The 22,738-nt window shown below is 36.4% G+C and overlaps 1 protein-coding gene across 3 annotated transcripts in view; it reads left to right on the top strand.

The window, feature by feature from the left end:
• Positions 1 to 22,360, top strand: part of LOC124539684 (G protein-coupled receptor kinase 2) — an 80,088-nt gene extending 57,728 nt beyond the window's left edge. The window contains exons 3-12 of one of the 3 annotated variants that reach the window (XM_047117007.1): positions 10,936 to 11,048; positions 13,938 to 13,985; positions 15,428 to 15,575; positions 16,656 to 16,861; positions 17,417 to 17,606; positions 18,774 to 18,906; positions 19,311 to 19,446; positions 19,967 to 20,492; positions 21,077 to 21,174; positions 22,055 to 22,360. In XM_047117007.1, coding sequence (XP_046972963.1) covers positions 10,936 to 11,048; positions 13,938 to 13,985; positions 15,428 to 15,575; positions 16,656 to 16,861; positions 17,417 to 17,606; positions 18,774 to 18,906; positions 19,311 to 19,446; positions 19,967 to 20,492; positions 21,077 to 21,174; positions 22,055 to 22,150 — 1,694 coding nt within the window. In that variant the 3' untranslated portion in view covers positions 22,151 to 22,360. Of the gene's footprint in view, positions 1 to 10,935; positions 11,049 to 13,937; positions 13,997 to 15,427; positions 15,576 to 16,655; positions 16,862 to 17,416; positions 17,607 to 18,773; positions 18,907 to 19,310; positions 19,447 to 19,966; positions 20,493 to 21,076; positions 21,175 to 22,054 lie in introns of those variants that run through there. The other 2 variants (XM_047117009.1, XM_047117008.1) reach the window with 2 other exon arrangements.
• Positions 22,361 to 22,738: the final 378 nt, after the last annotated feature.

Raw genomic sequence — 22,738 nt, 5'->3', positions numbered from 1 at the left:
CGACTGAGTTTTATTCGGTTCTTCTTGATGGAATTTACATCCCGAACTGAGTGTTACTTTGAGTTTAATTGAATATTGTATTATATATGGTTAAAACTGTTTACTTGGAATGTTACCAATAAATGTCTTTTCATCATATGTCGTGGCGACGCAATAGATGATTAATATTTCTGAACATGCCAATATCTAAGGACAGTTGTCACCCTTTACCAACAGCCTCATTTACAAAGTTCCAAAGTTCGTATAAAAACAAAAGCCAGTTGACGCTATTCGAAAAAAATAAATGATTTCACAAACACAACAGGGTTACAGCCTAGTCTTAAGATAAAGAGGCCCCCCATTTGAATAGAGAGTAGATTGAGCAATATATTACGGGGATGAATGTCCACGGCCCTTAAAAAATATCTCCTAACCTAAAGCGATGTCGATTTATTTCCACCGCTGAACCATTCCAGACTATTACAGTTTTATCTCCCTCGCCAAATTGAATTGTTATGTTATAAATATTCTATTTAATGGTGATGCGTTCTAATTCATTTTATTATTCATTAAATAAACGCTATTGATTTTATAATTTAATTGTGATATTTTTGAAACCCCTTTTGTTATATTTCTCTTTGAGTTTTTTTATATGTGTTAATAAATGATTTGAAACTTTTATTAGTCTTATATTTGTCGCGACTTCGCTCCCGTCCTAAAAGGCTGGTTGCCAGGTTTTATACATAAAAATGTGCGCCCTTGCATACATACCAATTTTCATCGAGTTTTAGTGGTTTAATTTCATTGGTTTGTCCGTGACCGAGCGAAAAACAGACAGATCGACTTTCGCATTTGTATGTAATTTTAGTATAATTGATTTCTTAGTAATGTTATTTAAAAGTTTTAATAAAATAATTAACTTAACTTTTTAGTTAAAAAAAAAAACTAAAAATTAAAATAGTTCATCCCCAATTTTCCACCCTTGTTGGTTGTTTTTTTTATTATTAAATTTAAATGGGACCACCCTTGAGGTGTTACGTATACGCCGAAAAAAGATTTGTTCAAATCGGTTCATAATTGGCGGATTATCGCGTAACAAACATAGAAAAAAACATACGGGTCGAATTGAGAACCTCCTCCTTTTTTGAAGTCGGTTGAAAATTAAAAAGAATAAAAATTTAATTAAGCCCAGGTTCTGTTTTTTTTTAAATCGTACGTATTCCGTTTTTTTTTAAGTTTGTATCATCAGTGTTACGAAATATAGAACGTATATAGAACTTATAGCTATCATATCGTTTTGAAATAAACAAGGTTATATACCAAGTTATCCTGTATTATTAATAATGTTTAATAAATAAAGACTTGTTATGTAAATGCAAGAGAATTAAACTGTCGTCGGTATGTTTATTCCTTCGAGATTTTAAGGCTCGTTTTCGTTGCACCAAGGACATTGATTGTGGCCAAATGTTATATAAAAAGAAATAAGTAGGCCAGGAATATTAAATATTTGTAATTCATTATTTGTAGGGGATTGACTAACTTAACTTAACTGAATAGTCCTATACATATAGAATTTTCAAGAAATGGCTCGGATTTTGTCTTCTTGTGTTTCGGAAAGAACGTAACGTATTTGTCTTTCTCCTGATATTTTCCCGTTTATGTCTGATTGTGAAGGTGAGTGGATGTCTTACGCAGTTCCTAGTCTTCCATGAGTCGCTCCGAAATTAGTTTAACATTTTGTACGATTATATTATGTTTCGATTTGAAGCATGACTGCCTGATTCGATTGTTTTTATAACCAAAGGACATAAAATCTGAGGTGTGATCATTTGCCTCTGTGATGGTTTTTTTTATATATATTTTCTGAGTAAGCATACGACTCCACTCCACTTGATGGTGACTGGTAGTGGAGTCCAAACGCGAAGACGGCCAGTACAGTCAGTAAGAATGAGCTGCATCAGTTGCCCTCGCCATGCTCGTCCCGCAAGAGGCTTCTTCATTCACCGCGTATTCTTTTAATACCTACTTAATGCTGCTGATACTTGTGCCTCTATTTATAGTCTATAAACAAAGGTGATGAGCCTGGTCTATCTAATTGTCAGGAATGACTTCCTATTATAAATAAAAAAAAAAAAAACAAACAAAAGGAAAGGTTTACCAGTCAGTCCATTGGCACACTCACAGATTAATCAAGAAATCTCCGAAACTGAAACACCTACAAGCTCGAAATTTGGCAGGTAGTATCCTTATAGGGTGTAGATATCAAGGATCTAACAAATCTTCACCCCTAAGGAGGATTAGAAGTTTTTATGTTATAAATTTCGTACGGATAAATCCACAGGTTCGGCTAGCGTTTTCATAATAACGAGGTAAACGGCGTAAGGTTAATTGTTTGAGTGATATTTGAAATGACGTCGGCGTTCGGAATGCGTGACGTCAAACGTCTATTATTGGTAGCGCGGGCCCTTCGGAGTGCAGGTGAATTACAACACTTGCGGTTAAAAAATATATCTCGAGTTTTTTATATTATACGTACCGATCTAACAGCTGTAACCTTTGTTGGCGATATTTAAATTGATAAGGTTATAATACAATTGTAAGGATATGCTATACTGTACCATTGTACCAAATATTACTTAGTAATTTTTGTATCAACCTTATGTCTTGTTGGGTTATCTCGACCACGTATAATTGTATTACCGATGTGTACGTGTCAAGAGGTTTCGTTGTGTGTATTTTTACGCAGTTTTTAACAGTTATAACAGTATACGTGTTATTTTCTAACTTGTAAAAAAATATATTCTTAGTATATTTTGCTCGTATATTAGGTAGAGCTGTACTAAGTATCAGGTATAAAAAATAACCTGTCTTTTCTAGAGGTTTCTAGGTCTTCCATGTTGACCTCATACCAAATTTAATTTAAAATCAATTTTGTACTTATTGAAACAGAGTTGCTTTCGCATTTATAATATCAGTAAAGATGAATTTAAATATATATTAAAATACGAGACATTTAGTATACGTAACAAAAGTAATGAATATTATTTATTCAAGAATGGCACATAAAAGCTCCTTTGAGTGTTCATGTTACGCTATTGAATTAAAAGTAATGCCGCCGCCGTTTCGGAATGTAGATTCTACCGAGAAACTCAGGAGCCACTCATTGTAACTAAATCGTTTTATTCAAATGTACATACATACGTAGATAGGTTTCGTTTAACTTCGATATGACTCTTATTTTCCAAACAACTAGCGACCCGCCCGAATTCGCACGGGTGCAATGCTGATACTAGATATCATAGTCAAAGTCAAAAGTCTTTATTCAAAATAGAAGTGTTTACACTATCTTATTGACTGTCAAAAAATCTACCACCGGTTCGGAATTCAACACCTCAGATCTGAGAAGAACCGGGGAAAGAAACTCAGCGGGATCCAATTTTTTTTTGTTTTTAGTATAATGTTAAATATACAATATATATTTTTAATAAATTTTATATTACAGAATTTGTTTATGTATGACATCACATTAGAAACTTCTAAAATTATCATTGTTTTTTTTTTTCTGTATCGTCCATGTATTGTATATAAAAACCATCATCGCAAATCACTCTATCTATTAAAAAAAAACGCATCAAAATCCGTTGCGTAATTTTAAAGATCTAAGCGTACATAGGGACAGATAGCGGTGAGCAACTTTGTTTTATACTATGTAATGATTATCACTTAAAAATAACTTTATTTTATATTTGGATTCAAATGGAATTAATAATTGAGTCAAAACAGCCCACAGCTCTCTTTGGTTTCTTTTAAACACGCATTGCGAAATAATTATTAAGACAGTCATGAGCCTCGCTGTGGTAATCACTGCTTGCCACACGCGCCGTGAGAGATTTCGTTCTTTGAGCTTAAAATACGTACAAAATCGATTTCAATGATACTGTTGTACAGCTTCCCACGTGTCTAGCGGGAGGTAACTTTACCCTTGACAACGTTACGAACAATTAATAAAATAAAATCAATTTTCGGATTAATATCAACTAGTAGTCCCCCCCGGCATCGTTCGCATTTTAGGGTATTGGTTGTATGTTATGATGTTATGTTATGTTGTTGTATGTGTTCCTAAGCTGTTCAGCGGTTTGGTTGTGAAAGATCGACAGACAGACAGACAGATTTACTTTCAAATTTATAATATTAATATAGATAACATTTCAACTGTTTTCCTTTACTTATACTTTTTTTTTAGTTTATTATCTCCAGCTTAGGAGTTTAAATGTTAAATAGGAACGTTCCCTCAGTTATCTCGTTTCATTGTTTCAAAGGCATTGCCGTCTAACGGTAACGGTCGACTCGGAGAAATTTAAGATCGCGTAATTTTAAAATAACTAGACACAGAGTTGCAAGGTTCCCGTTTATTGCTTTAAAGCGGCTTAAAGGACGAAAAAATGGCGGAAAAGTTCATACTCGTAATAAAAGAAAAGTGTAATTTATTTAAGGATAACATGTTGGAATATATAATTTTATTATTGAGTTTTGTTATAATAAAAAAGAAGTAATGCTTCGACTTCTTACGGACGAAATAAGAATTGTATTTATTATCCGATTGTGGTGCCACCTATCGCGTTAAGTGTAAACTATCCAGTGTACATTACATATAAAAAACCAATAGGTTTAAATGGCCCTGTCCCACTGGGTCAAAAGCTGACCCGGTAGCTGAGGTTACCGGGGAGGACCAGCCCGGGTAAGGAGGGAAACCTGGAGGCCCGTTTTCATACTTAAACTACGTTTTCAACTTCATTAAAATCGATCCAAGTCCTTAGGAGAAGTCCTTCATAGACATACACACTGATATACTTCACACACACGTATAGTTCACATACACGTACATATACTTCACACACACGTACATATACTTCACACACACATATATACACCGTAACAACAGGCACGAGGGACGTAACATCTCATTTCCCAACTTTGGTGGCGCATTACTTATGTAAGAATATATTAAAATTTCATACGGCGCCAATGTCTAGAGCCAGTGGTGCTTACCTACCTACCTATATCATAAGAATCTAGAACTATTATATGTATAAAGAGAAGAGACGGGATGAGGATTTACCATCAGGTACCATTAAATAAAAAAGTGTGATCGGGAATTATAAACTACAAAAGCGTCCCAATCAGTAGCGTAGTTTGTAAAGGCCTTGAATAGGTTGCATCGAGAAAAAAATTTAGTCAAATTATAGCAATGTAATGTAACCTTGTAATGACCTTTTTTAAATATTGCCCCTAAGGCCTTCCTAGTCTTAGGGGGGTCGACCTTTACCCTATGATATCTACGCCACTGACGTCGAATGAATCTCTAATAACGGGTTCAAAGATGTATGTAATGCCCCTAAATAATGACATACCAATTATACGTATATACGATATTTATAATACAGGAAACGTATATACAATTATTACTTATTAAACAATAATAAGGAAATTATATGAGTATTTTTATTACAGTTATAAATAAACGATTCGTTTTGTTTTTCCCACATTGATTTTGTTTTCCGTCTCTAAGGTTTTATTTATAGGTCTGCAGTTGAGCAAGAACTCTATGGGCAGCGGTATAGTACGACACAAATTAGCTGTAGCATCGGCAAAATTCGTAAAACCGATCTCATCCGAATTAAGTACGCTATCCCAAATTGTCAGTATTTATTTATTATTTGAATATGATCTTTACACGAACGTAATAACTTGTAATATCATATGACCTAATATATTCGACAATTTGACATGTCGATTTACATGCACTTGCTTTTTCGACGAATAGCGTCGAATGGCGCGATAGGGAGCTATTTCTATTGGTTGTATAAATCGGCAGTAATCGTTATTATTGAATTTTCTGATGCTACATCTAAGTTGTTTGGTTACTTTACGTTCTTACCTATGTTTTTAAATTAAATTAACAAGACCACTCATAATGCGACACAACTAATTACTATTTATAAGTAATTGTTTATAGTGTACTTGTGGTGTATAATAATGAATGTTTATTAATTAATAATTCAATGATTATTCAGCCTTCACTCCGCTGTCTTCCCATGACCTAGAGCTTTATTTTATCAATGGTAATTTGATCCGAACGTTCACTTTAATTTCCAAGTTAGGAAGGCTCAGTTTAACGTCTTCCACGAGGGTTTGAGTGCTAAATTATAAAGATAGATAAAATTGACGCGAGACTAGCGAATGATGCCGACTTTGGGGACATTTTCAGAAAAAAAAATAGAACTATATAGTATCCCGTTGAGTTTCTTTCGCTGGTTCTTCTCAGGTTCGAGGTATTAAATACTGAACCGGTGGTAGATTTTTGACTATCAAATTATCAATAAGCAAGTGAACAATGACAAAAATATTTCTTTATTTCTATTTTTAGACCTCGTAAAGTGTATGAACTTGATTATAGTGGCAACATTTCATGAATGTAATTTTAAATTGTATCGAAGTTACATATCATGTATTCGTTATGTGATACTTTCTTCGTGCATATATTCTTATAATAAAAATATAAATATTAATTTTATTATTTTTACAATGGCAACAAAATAGTTTTTTTTTTAATAAACGAAGAGACTTTTGTAATCCTTATTTGAAAAAAAGTTTTCAATCTACATAATAATTATTTGCGTTTCATTGAAGGTTTTTAGTACACACTAACCACCCGCCCCGACTTCAACGGGTGTAATTGATACATACAGAATATATCACTTTAGAAATATCTAAAATAATCACTGTTTCTCTTCTATACTGTGCATGTATTATACATATAATTAATCAATTTATCTATTGAAACAAAACAGCATCAAAATATGTTGTGTAATTTTAAATATCGAAGCGTACACAAGGACAGACGGTTTAATCGATTTTGTTTTATACTATTATATGTTCAAAAACATAGAATCAGGGCTCCGTTCTCATTGACGTTCGTTTCCTCGGTACGTCTAAGGAAAGGGTAAGCACTTTAAGTAATGCCGTTTACCAGACGGACCCGAGAAAAGTAACGGATCAGTGATTTTTGACGGTCATTTCGTTTTCAAACAGGCGTTTAAACGTTCGAATCGGACATAGTGCGAATGAATTTACAGTTACATAGTTATATATGTTATAACAACAAAAAGCATTCGTAAAAAAGTTAACATACATGTACAGCATTTGTTCTCATTTTTTTTTCCAACGCTACCAAATGTCATACTTTCAAAACATTACTCATTCATACAATAATAACTTTCGCTTTTAAAAAAATAGCTAAATTAAACTATAAAGAGATAATTGATATTTAATTTCTAATTAACAGTAAAAGGTATACAGTAATTGAACCGGTCCCCGAGCAATTGGTATTAATTAGAAATTAATTACTCTAATTTATACTAACTTTCCACAACGTGTGCAGTGCCGATGTATGAACGGTATGTAGGTTTAACTGGCTCGTTAGTTTTTAAATAAGAGGTAGCTAGTGTAGAGGAAAATGGAAGTTGGTATCTCATATAAGATTAAGGGGAAAAGTCTTTACCCTCAGACGGACTTTCTCCTTACTAGATTAATCTAGTTTGGGTGCTGACCTCTAGTATCTTACTCACCTGAGTTCCTCCTCATCAGTAAGCAAGGTCTCGTCAATCATTTAGCCTTAAGGGACCAGAATCAAAAAGCATCTTCGAAAGATTTTAATTGCCAGAACGCTTCTGTACTTATTGTAACCATGAATGTTTTCTTAATTTGAAAATAGTAACTTTTAGTTTTGGATATCACTTTGACTCTAATTCCACTTCATCAATCATCAACAGCCTGTAAATTTCCTTCTGCTGGACTAAGGCCTTCTCTCCCATTGAGGAGAAGGTTTGGAGCCAATGCGGGTTGGTGGATTTAAAAATGGCAGAAATTAAATTAGTCACATGCAGTTTTCCTCGCGATGTTTACTTAACCGTCGAGAACGAGATTAATTACAAATACTAATTCCATTTAACTCTACTGAATGTATGGTGTTTTTGATAATAATCTTATAGCCTAGCTCCAACGACATCCTAACTTCATAGATTTTTTTATATACAACGACTCTTTTCAACCACTTATTTCCATATCAGTAGCGTACTAACTTATCGACTAGATTTTTTTAAATAGTTAATTTTATAAGTAGTTCATTAGAGTTGTTGGCTATCTTTATCACGGACTGTCTCTTAAGATCGTTATCGTTTCAGCTATAACCGTTAAAGTAGCGTCCCTTCATGCCCTATCTTCATCCTGTCCATATGATACTAGTTAATACTATCTAGTTTTATAAAACTAGTTTACCGACCTGACTTCGCTCGCGTTGAGAAGGGTCTACATAACAACTTCGAAGATTGGAAAAACCGTTGGCACGATATAATATCTCATACTACTTTGAAGGGAACAAAATAGATATTCATGAATAAATAAATATTTTTTGACACAAAATTCGCGATACTTTTTAAACATACCTCGTATATCGTAATAAACATGAGTCCATTGGTTTATTCATAGATTCCGACAACTTTAACAGTCATCATGATATATCAGTCAATTTACACAAAACTTCAATAATAATAAAAATAAATAATAAATATGAGACAACATCACATACATTACTCTGATCCCAATGTAAGTAGCTGAAGCACTTGTGTTATATATTATATCAGAAGTAACGACGGTACCACAAACACCCAGACCCAAGACAACATAGTGGTAAACTAATGGTAATCTACATCGACTCGGCGGGAATCGAACCCGAGACCTCAGCATAGCGTACCCGTGAAAATCGGTGTACACAGCACTCGACCATGGAGGTCGTCATTCAATGAATATAAACTTTAACCTTCATCATGAATCACTTCGTCCATTGGCGAATACCCTATGAAGATCCATTTGGTAGTTTTTCCCTTACAGACATAACAAGGCGACGACTTGAAAATATTCAGTGACGTGAAAAAATATTGTTGTGCTAACCGTACCTACTTTTTTTCATGTAGCTAATATTTGTGAATCACATATTTCAGAATCGTCGCTGCAATCCCTCGACACCTCATACATATAAAATCCACACAGACCTTTTCATAATCCACGGATTTTGCGGATCGTTCAGTCGATCGGGGAATAGACCCGGATTTAGCCGGATAAAATACTAAATCTATAATATTATAACTTAGATAACGATAGGGAAACGCGAAAATATACTCGCCGTATAAACTATGAATGAATACTCAACAAGAATTTTTATCTTTACATATAATAAAATTTGAGTGTCTGTTTGTAATATTACAATAGTCCTTTTTTTACTCATTGCCTATGTACTTATACCAAAATAACAATTTTTGTGTGTCTGTCTGTTTGTTCCGGCTAATCTCTGGAAAGGCTGGACAGATTTTGACAGGATTTTTACTGGCAGATAACTGATATAATATGGAGTAACTTAGGCTACAATAATGTTTTCTTTTGTTAAATTCAAACGCGTATAATATCACGGGCAGAGCGTGTATAAAATAAACTTAACAATATATTTTTTCTGTCTTTACGCTGTACTGTGTCACACTCACACTACTATGAGTGTGTCACTCATACAAATGAACGCCGATAATAATGTAATGTGGAAGGGCGCGTCTTCATGTATGAATACACCGATATTGAGAAATTTTAGTTGGTTAGATGGATGTTTGTTAATCATACTAGAAGGAATGAACGGATCTAAAAGAAATATTGAACGAAGAAGATTATAATTTGGATAATCAGCTAAAGATACACACTTACATACGAATACAAATGCATGCATTATACTTTCATATATAAAACACATTATATAAATAAATTTATGTTGGTATACATAATACATCTGTTTAAAGCGAACATAACTATTCGCTATGTAAATATATGTGTTTTTCGCCATATGACATTATAGCACATGTATTTTAATATACTTTAACAATTGCTATATATACACGTAGGATAATAAACAGACTTCTGTTTGTATTTTAAACTTAAGTAAATTAAACAAGAATCAATTTTCGTCGAGACATTCCCTAAGGTACTGAAATAATTTATATTGAAAGGTGTTTATGAAAAAATGCTTGTCATGAGATTAGACGTTGTCTTAAATAATCAAAGTATGAATGATAGAATTTTCCGAGACAAATTGCTTTTGAAAAAATGAATAAAATCCATAAAAATAGACGTCCAATATCTATCTTATTCAATATAATGGTTGACATTTTTTTATCGAAAATTATTAAACATTTTTAAGAATAAACTAGAGGTTTTGTGAAATTAATCTTTTATTCGCTGGTACCAGGAAGACGGGCGATTAATCAAAATCCAAATCGTTGTCAAAATATACTTTATTCAAGTAAGCTCTGAGCACTTTACAAATGCTTTTGAACCATCATTCACAAGATTAATTAAAGGCCGTTTAGACCTGTTTGAAATTTAGATTCTACGAACAACTTGGTTACAGAAAAGTATCCAGTTTATACTATTTTATATAAGAATTGTAGTTAAAAAATTATACAATCCAACTGACCGGTGTCATTCAGATCAGTTTTATATATTTTTGGCTACCTTATACCTTACACGGCATGTCCTTACTTTTTTTTTTAATATGGAAATGTTTGGGCATTTTTCTTCTTTCCGTAACAACTTTCTATGTACATTATTAGACAAAAAAAGATGAAATAAATCGATCTCAAGCTATGGCGCTAACATAAGAATTATCTATTTATTTTTATGCATATATCGTTGTGAGGCAAAAGAAACCAGTCAAAACACAGCGCTGCCTTAGACTGGTCCTTCTAATATCTCCAAAAAAGAAAAAAAAAATCAAAATCTTCAATATTAAAATTAGATTTTAAATGATGTTAATTTTCCTTACATTTAATGTTCCTAACATTTCTTTATCTTTTCCAGATGTAGAATACGATTACGTGGTGGACCAGCAGCCGATCGGAAAGCTGCTCTTCCGACAGTTCTGCGAACGGAACCGACCCAACTACCACAAGTACAACAGCTTCTTAGATGCGGTCAGTGACATGTTTGTTTGTTCGATTGCTTCCACTCACAAGCTCTCACGTGTGCCCTGAAGATGAGAGGATCTTGCAATGGTATCGATTCTATTACACGGTCTATTAAGTAACGAATGTAGCCGAGGTAAGCCGAAATGTCCCAGTAGAATTCGTAGAATATTTTTTAATGGTAATGGGATAAATTCCGGGAAAGTATAGCAGTTTTTTCTTGTATTTCCATTGTGTTTATGGTTTGATTGTGTTCTGGCAGAAGTTCTAATAATTGCCATTTCAAAGAGAAAATAATTGCTATAGTGATATTTACAGGCTACGTATTAAGCTCTTATTACTTTATTCTCTTTATTTGCTGTCGAAACACCCATGACCTGTGGTGCATAACGCTTTATCAAAAGTATAACACCTCGCCTTATTACCTTGACTGGTGACAGGAGGGCTGGTTCGTTTTTTGCCCAGAGGATCGGAAATGTTGTTAGCATTCTTGTCACCATTACACGCGGTTATAATTTATACAGCAACTATTTTTCTTATATATTTGTATATATTTAAGAAATTATGAATATTACCTATTGTAAAGATATTTCGTAATTATTTTTTATTTACTAATACTGTTTTACATACATATCTTTCTCTTTGAATTCTTAATGATTTTTACTTGTATATTTGCACAACACGGACAAATTGCTTTCGCGTTTCTCGGTGAAGGGAAACATTGAGTTGTGTTTATAATAATATTATATTTAAAATTGAAACCAGAGACAACTGGGAAGGCACCACAATATAGACAAGAAGTAGACGTTGGCGCCAAAGCTAACATTAGCCCATATAATATTCAACCGAAAGTTTGTAATATTTTTACAAAAATTGGGAGTGCGCTTAGATCAAAACATAACTGTTGTTGTTTATGTCGTGCAACTTCGTACGAAGAATAGAATAATAAAATATTTACTACCTCTAAATAAGTTACGTCTGAGAGATATCTTCTGAACTTCTAAATTATTTGTGATAAACAAATTTCAATGGAAATTTACTTATTAAATTAGGTTAGAGTTTTAAGTAGTAATAGTTGTTTGGTATCAAAATACATCATAGTCCTGGCTCACTTAACATTGCTGTATAAAGTATTAGGTTGTCTACTTACCACATCTATCGTCTTCTATTCTCTAGTGTAACGGGTTAAATGGTGACCCAGTGTAAATACAAGCATAAAATTTTGGTTAACATAGGACAGTAGCGACGTAATAGTAGTAGAATCTTTAACAGTATCGAAGTGTTTGAGTAGCGTTAAGTTCTTACCGTATGGGTCTATTTGCCAGTCAGCCTACCTATTTAAGATAGGCAAGTAAAATTAATATTCAAAAAAATTAAATGTAAATTGTATGGAGGTATAGTATGTCCTATAAGAAGACCAATCCAATTTCTTACTTTTGTTGCCAGACGTATAAAATTTTATTACTTTATTAATAAAAATAACGAATTCTAAGTTGTTAAACGGTTTATGTTAACCATAAATCAGAACGTCGTATTTAAATGTCAGATTAAATGTATTTATTGCATTATGTATTTTTAAATTTATTATCATAATGTAGATAATAGTGAGCGATTTCAATGTCATGAGCTCGTGTGGGCGGTTCCTGATGCTGTCCACTCAGTGCCTACATTTCAGTAACTAGGCGGTATCGAGGGACGATAGAATTGTTTCAGTAAATGTATGGATTAATGACATTCATGCATTTAATACTGGACATAAATTTAGTTGATAATAATTTAAAAAAAATGATATAAAACCATGGGCAGTTTCGAAGGCCCCGTTTGAAATAGGAAGTAGAGTGGCTTTAAAAAATGTTTGAATAGGTAAAATGATTTTGTTTTAAAGCCAACCAATGCGAATTGGTAATATTGAAAATTTTCTATTTTGTATGTGGCAATCTTTTTCCTCTAATATATAATTTTTTTCTTCTAATTTATGAAGTATATCATTCTGTGTTAAACTCATGGTTAGAACTCTTATTCCCTTAAATACGGCCCTGACTATAACAACCAAAAATTCTTTACACTTTATATTGTACCTACGATTGTATTCCAAACATCAAGAGCGTTTTACGTATATTGGTGTTCTAGTTTTATTTAACATTGATCTGCACGATTTGATCCTGGTCCTGGACTGGTAATAACTTGTAATTAATTTTATATAAGTTCGAAAGTAACTCTGTCTGTTTGTTACGCTTTGATGATTAAACTACTGAACCGAATTGGATGAATCTTGATTTGAAGCAACAGGGAAGGACATAGGGTTTTTATATTTGACCTATGAGCAATAATCCCGAATATACGATTGATGCCGCGGTTTCCCAATTAGTATTTGTATAAAAGCATGCACTAAACAAATAACTGTAAGCTTAACTAGCAATCTTTGCTTGATATGCCTATAACTATGAACTATATAGATGATCTGTATAATTTAGAAAACCTTATAAACGTTGTATTGCCTTTAGATAAATACTGATTTCTCTTTCTATCATTAATGATTTGACATTTGTGAGAAGAAGACAACATTAATTGATAAAAAAACAACATTTATAAGTCGCACGTGAAATATATATAATCTGTACCTTCTTGGTCAAAATATAGGGTCGCAAAAAAAAAAACAAATAAAACTGTATATATATATATATATATATGTAATGCATGGATTTAATAATTGCTAGATTTTAAATAGAAATAATTGATATTAACCGTTTTTAATAATTCATATTCCGAACAATTATTTCGGAACTACTTTAAAAAAAAAAGTATTTTTGTAAGAGATTTTGAATGAGCCCTGGCTGAATGTATGTGTCCTTAATCAATGTATTTTTTTTTAAATATACAATACGTTTCGTTATCTAGATCTGCGCATCGTGGTCTACAAGCCAGAATAACAAGAAAAGCTTACGTGTATGTTAAAAGTTGGTATAATGTAAAACCCGTTCCATTAAGAAAGTCTTACATGTAAACAATCTTTATCGCTGTTCCTTTTTTAAAATATTTGTTTGTTTGGTGTGTATTTATATCTATTTTATAAATATATGCGTATTATCTGTGGTCGGCCATTTTATATAATTCCATTTATGGTAATCTATACGCATTATTAAGAAGATATTGTTTTACTTTTTTCGTTTCAACGCGCTTATCTCTTTAGCTACCGATCGGATTTGAAAATACCTACTGTAAAGATATATGTTGGGATTTCTTTTGTGGGTATTTACTTATATTTATCATGAATCAGGGGGACCCATGTACCATGTTACCTAGGCTGCAAGGGATGCGAACTAATCTGTCTCGTGTTGATGCTTTGCCGATATTATCAAGTGTTAGATCATCATTGAAAACCCTAGAAGGTTCCTTTAAAACTTCTTTGGGGATGGGAGATCGACAAAATACTGGAACCTAGACGGTTCTGGGTCTTAAGACGAGGTATTAGCACGGAATATTTAATAAATACTAAACACCATTTTTAATATTCCATATACTGTTTTTCTGTTGCGAAAAGTTTGAATGAATATGTTTGGTATTCAAATATTTAAAAAATGAACTTTAATTGATGTCCGTCATTTAATTTTTAGGTGTTTTATGCCAAACAGTAATACTAAGCATAAGTTATATGACAGTTTGAAAAGTGGGCAAGCCAGTATAATAGGCAAAAGATACATTATATCTAATTAACCAAGATTGGTGGTGCCTTAGGGATGTAAAATTTGTGTATGTTTAAAATTTCTTATATACGGGCTGGGATCATTCAATATGGGATAGCTGGTATGTCCTTTCTCCTACACTTGTCACGTCAAGACATAAAATTTACTATACTTGTTAACCAACTATAATCTCGGAGAGCGCTCTATCTCCTGGTATAAGTTTGACGTATATTGGTGTAGTAGTTTTTTTCAGTTAAGCGTAACCAAAAAGAGATCTTTGCATTTTACCAGTACAAAGATTTCGACAGATTCGACCAATAGATTGGCCAAGTTATGATTAACAATATAAAACAAACAGTCAGTGATAAAATAATATTTTTGAAATGATTAATTGTCTACGCCCTAAGACTTTCATAATGGAATAGTACCTATATATTTATCTCCCTCTTTCTATTGGACCAGAAATTTGTGGCAATAGTTGTTTTCCAGAGTTTATTTTCACTGAAATGTAACTAAAATTAATCTCGGTAGTTACTAAAATGGGTACAGATGGATAAGGGACTAAAACATATGTATTTCTTATAGTAATTTAGCTTAAGTGTTGACAGTCCTTTCCCTCCATATCCGCTTTAGTGGACAGCGAACCTAATAGTTCTCTGAAGATCTAAGACGTTGTTATCGAGATGTGATGTGTAATACTTACAGACGGAAAGATACGAGGTGGAGGTGGATGAGACGCGGACGGCGCTCGCCGTCGAGCTCTTCGGGCGGTACCTGAAGACGGAAGATGGGGAAGCGGTCACGGACGTCGTCCCTCCTGACGTCATCGATGACGCGAGCAAGTTGCTTGAAGGTAACTAAAGTATCCATAAATTTACTTGGTGGTAGGGCTTCGTGCAAGCCCGTCTGGGTAGGTACCACCCACTCATCAGTTATTCTACCGCCAAATAACAGTACTCAGTATTGTTGTGTTCCGGTCTGAAGGCTGAGGGAGCCAGTGTCACTACAGGCACAAGGGACATAACATCTTAGTTCCCAAGGTGGTGGCACATTGACGATGTAAAGAATAGTTAATATTTCTTACAGCATCATTGTCTATGGGCGATGGTGACCACTTACCATCAGGTGGCCCATATGCTCGTCCGCCAACCTATACTTTCTTAAAAGAAAAAAAAAATATCCATATCAAAAATACCATATATTTTATCGTTTTAATTGGAAGGCACTTTGTCTTTGGAGTAGTATAAGGATTTCAGTACCATCAAAAACTCATAGCTCAGTATAGAGATTTTTTATAACGAAAATCAAATTATTCGTTATTCAAGTAGCCTCGTAAACTTTTGAATCGTTATATCACAGGGGTGAATTAAGTGTAAAGGTACGAACGCTTCGAAAAGTAGATTCAACCGAGAATAACCAGCAAGGAACACAGTAAAAGAGTAATCTTATACTGTATGTCAGTACTATATTTTTTTATATATACTGTGTAGATTCAGCAAATACTATGTCTACGGTTTTTTATCTTTTTTATATATGCTTAACATGATCTTTAAATTTATGAACAGGCAAAGTTCAAAATATAAGACCAAATTATATATTGTCTTTTGTGTAAGCTACACTTAAAAGTAAAGTAACAGCCTGTAAATTTACCACTGCTGGGATAAGGCCTTCTCTTCCATTAAGGAGAGGGCTTGGAACATATTCCACCACGCTGTTCCAATGCTGGTTGATGGAATGCACATGTAGCAGAATTTCGATGAAATTAGACACATGCAGGTTTTCTCACGATATTTACCTCCACCACCGAGCACGAGATGAATTATAAACACAATTAAGCACACATATATATAGTGGTGCTTGCCTGGGTTTGAACCCTTAATCATCGGTTAATCTCAGCTCCTTACTACTAATTTTGATTGTATTTATATTTCAGGCGGCTCGAAGGACATCTTCACGGAGTGCATACGATGCGTCAAGAGCTTCCTCGCCGGCAGTCCGTTCTCTGAGTTCGAGAGGTCGATGTACTTCCACCGCTACCTCCAGTGGAAGTGGCTGGAGGCGCAGCCGGTCACTCAGCACACGTTTCGGATGTACCGCGTCTTGGGGAAGGGAGGATTCGGGGAAGTGTGCGCGTGTCAGGTGAAGTGTCTATGTCAAAATTAAAGTAATCTTCTTCAAAATAATCACTTTTGAATCGTCAATTAACAATTGAGTGAAGCTACCATCGGTTCGGAAAGTAGATTCTACCGAGAAGAAACGGCAAGAAACTCAGTAGTTACTCTTCTTCAACATTTTAAAAATTTTAAGTCATGTTAGTTAATTCAATTATTTAAATTAATATATCCTGCTTGGAAGTCAACAGGTATTAATTCCACGTTTTTTTATCATCTACAAGTCCAAGGTCTTATTTCTAACGGACAAAGTTATTTCTGGTAGGTCCATCTCAATGGGAGTTTTAAAAGTTTAAAAACTCCCATTGAGATGAACCTATATATATATTACCTATATTACCTATATATTCACCACCCAGCACCATGAATTATAAACACAATTTAGCACTTGGAAATTCTAATGGGGCTTGCCTGGGTTTCAACCCACTATCATCATCGGTTAAGATGCACGCGTTCCGATCCCTGGGCCATCTGAACTCTTACGGGAAAATATGTCAAATGTTAACAAATGTCCTGTTCGCAGGTTCGCGCTACGGGTAAGATGTACGCGTGCAAGAAGTTAGAAAAGAAGCGAATAAAGAAGAGGAAAGGCGAGAACATGGTGATCACGGAGAAGCTGATACTGCAGCGGATCAACTCGCGCTTCGTCGTCAACCTGGCGTACGCGTACGAGACCAAAGACGCGCTGTGTCTCGTGCTCACCATCATGAACGGTCAGCTTTGCCACCATCACGAACCTATAAGGATATTGTATCCGACTTGACCGATTGACTATAGAATCTGTCGGGTTATAAAGACGACCTACGTGGTCGAGTGGTGTGTACACTGGTTTTCATGTCGCCAGTCTGAGGTCCCGGGTTCGATTCCCGGCCGAGTCGATGTAGATTATCATTAGTTTTCTATGTTGTCTTGGGTCTGGGTGTTTGTGGTACCGTCCTTACTTCTGATTTCCATAACACAAGTGCTTCAGCTACTTACATTGGGTTAAAAATTTTTTTTTAAAAAAAGTGCTGCCCAATAACCCCTATAGTTCGTTAGTTTTTACAGGAGTACCTTGTAAACCGACAAATTACATATCCATTGGCATTTTTTTGCAAATATAAATGCGACCCGAATATTGTAATTTCTGTTGTTTATATAAAAGTAGATAGATAGATAGATAAAAACTTTATTGCACACAAACATTAACAGGAAAAAAAAACAGTAATAACAAATATAAGGAAAAGAAAGTGGTGTACAAGGGCGGTCTTATTGCTATAAGCAATCTCTACCAGACAACCCGTAGTGAAAGAAGCAAAGTCAAAATATATGGGTAGTGCAAATAATAATAAGCGAAGCGAAGGTAATCCAGACAATTATAAAAACCTAACTACATACATACATATACATATATATACATACATATACGCATAAATACATACAAATATACTAAATACATATAAATACATATACAACAACAACAACAACAACAGCCTGTAAATTCCCACTGCTGGGCTAAAGGCCTCCTCTCCCTTTGAGGAGAAGGGTTGGAACATATTCCACCACGCTGTTCCAATGCGGGTTGGTGGAATACACATGTGGCAGAACTTCTATGAAATTTGTCACATGCAGGTTTCCTCACGATGTTTTCCTTCACAGCCGAGCACGAGATGAATTATAAAGACAAATTAAGCACATGAATCATCGGTGCTTGCCTGGTTTTGAACCCGCAATCATCGGTTAAGATGCACGCTTTCTAACCACTGGGCCATCTCTGCTCTTCAGGCCATCTCTGCTCTTCACATGACATACATATAATGCACTATAAATTTAAAGATCATCAAAGCGTGTCGTAAAATATTTGAATTATTTATAATCATGAGCCTTCTTGCGGTGCTTAGGCGGCGACCTGAAGTTCCACATCTACAACATGTGCGGCGCCGACACAGGCCTTGGACTTGAACGGGCGCGCTTCTACGCCGCACAGGTCGCCTGCGGCCTCGAGCATTTGCACAAGATGGGCATCGTCTACAGGTACTGCTCCAATACCCGTGTTATAAATTGGTGGTAGGGCTTTGTGCAAGCCCGTCTGGGTAGGTACCAATCATCAGTTATTCTACCGCCAAATAACAGTATTCAGTATTGTAGTGTTCCGGTCTGAAGGGTGAGTGAGCCAGTGTAACTACAGGCACAAGGGACGTAACATCTTAGTTTCCAAGGTTGGTGGCGCATTGACGATTTAAGGAATACTTAATATTTCTTACAGCGTCATTGTCTATGGGCGATGGTGACCACTTATCATCAGGTGGCCCATATGCTCGTCCGCCAACCTATTCCATAAAAAAAAAAATGTCTTTTAATCAATCAGTCCTCTAAGCAGTCAATAATCCCGAGTCGATGGATTAGTTTTTTAATGGTAACTCATGTGCGGTCCTCAGGGACTGCAAGCCGGAGAATATCCTGCTGGACGACGCGGGCCACGTGCGCATTTCAGACCTGGGCCTGGCTGTGGACGTGCCCGACGGCGGCAGTGTGCGCGGCCGCGTCGGCACCGTCGGCTACATGGCGCCCGAGGTACGCGCCGAGTGCGCCCGAGTGCGCCCGAGTATGCCCGACTGACGGCCGATAGGGTTGCCAGGTGTTAGGATAAAGCAGGACATACGTAGGATTTTTGATTGCTTGTCCGGTCAAAATAAGCGGCATCCGGCCTGTTAGGATTTTTCAATTTCATCATCAAATAATTTTTGTTTTGTTATAATATAACGACTGATGATTAAGAGAGTTAGAGACTGATTTATAATAAAGAAATATTAGCTTGATTTTGCTTTTGTTTTATTAAAATGCAATTAGAAAATCCCGGATTTCCATTTTTTTTTAAGTAACACTAAAATTTTTCAAAAACGTGTAGCGTCCGGATTTTTCGACCGAATGTTGGGACAAAAAAAAAGTTAGTTTTACACTTTTTATAAAAAAAAATGGACAAAAAAAAAAACAAGATGTCCGGATTTTTTACCCGAATGTCGGGACAAACTCACAGGTCTGTCCGGCTTTTGCGTCTGAGGACCTGGCAACCCTAACGGCCGTCTGCCCGCAGGTGATCGACAACGAGCGCTACACGTTCAGTCCCGATTGGTTCTCGTTCGGCTGCCTCGTCTACGAGATGATCGAGGGCCGGGCGCCGTTCCGCGCGCGCAAGGAGAAGGTGAAACGCGAGGAGGTCGACAGGCGCGTGAAGCACGACGCCGAGAAGTACTCGCACAAGTTCAGCGAGTGCGCGCGTGCGCTGTGCGGCGCGCTGCTGGCCAAGAGCGCATGCGCGCGGCTGGGCGGCGCGGGCCGGCGCGGAGCCGCACTCGTCAAGCAGCATCGCTTCTTCGCGCGCCTCAACTGGGCGCGCCTCGAGGCCGGCATGGTGGTCGCGCCCTTCGTGCCCGACCCGCACGCGGTCTACGCGAAGGACGTGCTCGACATCGAGCAGTTCTCGACAGTGAAGGGCGTGAACCTCGACGCCGCTGACGACACCTTCTACGGCAAGTTCAACACGGGCTCCGTCAGCATACCCTGGCAGCGCGAGATGATCGAGACGGGTTGCTTCACCGAGCTCAACGTCTTTGCGACCGGTTGGTATCGCTTCCGCTGTGCTATACGTGCTAAACTAATGTCAAATATGTCAAGAAAAAAAAAAATATGCTATTAAATATAATATAATCGTCCTGGTAATCAATAGTGTTTCGCACCACCGCCAAATCTAGTAGCTAATTACATAAAAAGTCTTCATTAAAAAGTACTATCACTGTACTCAGTCAGTGTCCAAATTATACAACTAACTTCCTATAAATACTTTCTTGTATTTTTTTTTTTTTTATGGTATAGGTTGGCGGACGAACATAATTATGGGCCACCTGATGGTAAGTGGTCACCATCACCCATAGACAATGACGCTGTGAGAAATATTAACTATTCCTTACATCGTCACTGCGCCACTAACCTTGGGAACTAAGATGTTATGTCCCTTGTGCCTGTAGTTACACTGGCTCATTCAAACCGGAACACAACAATACTGACTACTGTTATTTGGCGGTAGAATAACTGATGAGTGGGTGGTACCTACCCAGACGGGCTTGCACAAAGCCCTACCACCAAGTAAAATATGAAAACAAAAAAAAATGTATCCCCGTAATCATAACGACTTGACTCTTCACAGACGAGGAGGGCAAGGAGAGTCGCACGGCAGACCTGCAGCTGTCGCCGCCCAGCGCGCCCGCCGACACCGACACGGGTTGCTTCGTCTTCGCGAGACGGGTACGAACAAATACTTCTAATAAAAACGTTTTGTATATACGAATAAACAGATTCCTTACAGTAAATTTTGGCGTAAGATACAAGTTTAACATTTTAACTTAGAAATAATTTAACGTAGAAATTAATTAATAATTCATTGAGACATCAGACAACAGGTAAAAATGCTCGTCTAAATGATGATGTAAGTTTTGAGTGTCGTCTGAATGAGGAAAGGTGGCCCGGAGGAGGCACTTATTAACGTTCTTCCTTTACGTTACGATTTATGTCAGATCACTCTACTGTAAGCATTGTAAAAAGTAACGGAAAACGCCAATCAAATTAGTTTTATTACTTGGTGGTAGGGGTTTGTTTCCCACTCATCAGTTATTCTACCGCCAAATAATAGTACTCAATATTGTTGTGTTCCGGTTTGAAGGGTGAGTTAGCCAGTGTAACTACAGGCACAAGGGACGTAACATCTTAGTTCCCAAGGTTAGTGGCACATTGACTATGTAAGGAATAGTTAATATTTCTTACAGCGTCATTGTCTATAGGTGATGGTGACCACTTACGATCAGGTGGCCCATATGCTCGTCCGCCAAAATATACCTTAAAAAAAAAAGTTTTTACGAGATCGAGTCTTGAGCGCTCATTGGTCGCCTGTCGCGTGACCGTCGACGGGCGGCCAATGAGCGCGCGGCAGTAAGTACGATATATATAGTCATATGATATGTCAGTTCACTCTACTGTTAGCATTGTTAAAGTTACAAAAACTGCCAATCAAATTCAGTTTTTACGAGATCGACTTGAGTCTCGAGCGCTCATTGGCCGCCTGTCGCGTGACCGTCGACCGGCAGCCAATGAGCGCGCGGCAGTAAGTCTCACGACGCGCGCGGCGCAGACGCTGTGTCCACAGAAGAAGGTCCCGGCGCGGCTGCGGCCCGTGTGCGTGCCGGCGCACCTGCTGGCGCCCGCGTCGCCCGCGCCCGCCAGCTGACCGCCCGTGACGTCACCCGCGACGCCACCCGCCGCGCGCACCCCGCCCGTGACGTCACCCCGCCTCTGACGTCACCCCGCCTCCGACGCTTTCGTTTCCGTACATTCGTATCGTTTCACGTCGTCGACGGTCACGCGACTGCTCGAGCTCAGTGATGCCAACTCGTACAAAATATTCCCCAAATTGCTGTTAAATTAACCTAAACGTCGATTGAATTTGCAATTAACTCAAGTAGAGTTAATTGCAAATATATTAAAGTAGTATAAAATAGCTGTCGTATTTATGTAAATGAACTTTTGACATTTACAAAAAATAATTCATGATCTGATAATGAAATTCAATATTTTTACTTTTACAATAAGATGCACTAAATTCTCCCTAAATTAGGGGAAAAAACCTCCAAGTTGATATCACTGCTCGAGTTGTCTATCGGACTAAGGTGTAGATCAACTCGATACAGCGCTTCGATTGAATGACAGAACACATATTATTTTCACTGTACAATATCTATATAATCTTGAAACTATTTTTCAGACGTACCTTAGAATCAGGCGTGATTTTAACGATAATTTGGTCGCAGCGCTGTAA

This window comes from Vanessa cardui, chromosome 23, assembly GCF_905220365.1.
Source record: "Vanessa cardui chromosome 23, ilVanCard2.1, whole genome shotgun sequence".
Classification (NCBI taxonomy): domain Eukaryota; kingdom Metazoa; phylum Arthropoda; class Insecta; order Lepidoptera; family Nymphalidae; genus Vanessa; species Vanessa cardui.
Note: the sequence above shows the minus strand (reverse complement) of the source record. Positions and strands in the feature narration are given on the sequence as shown.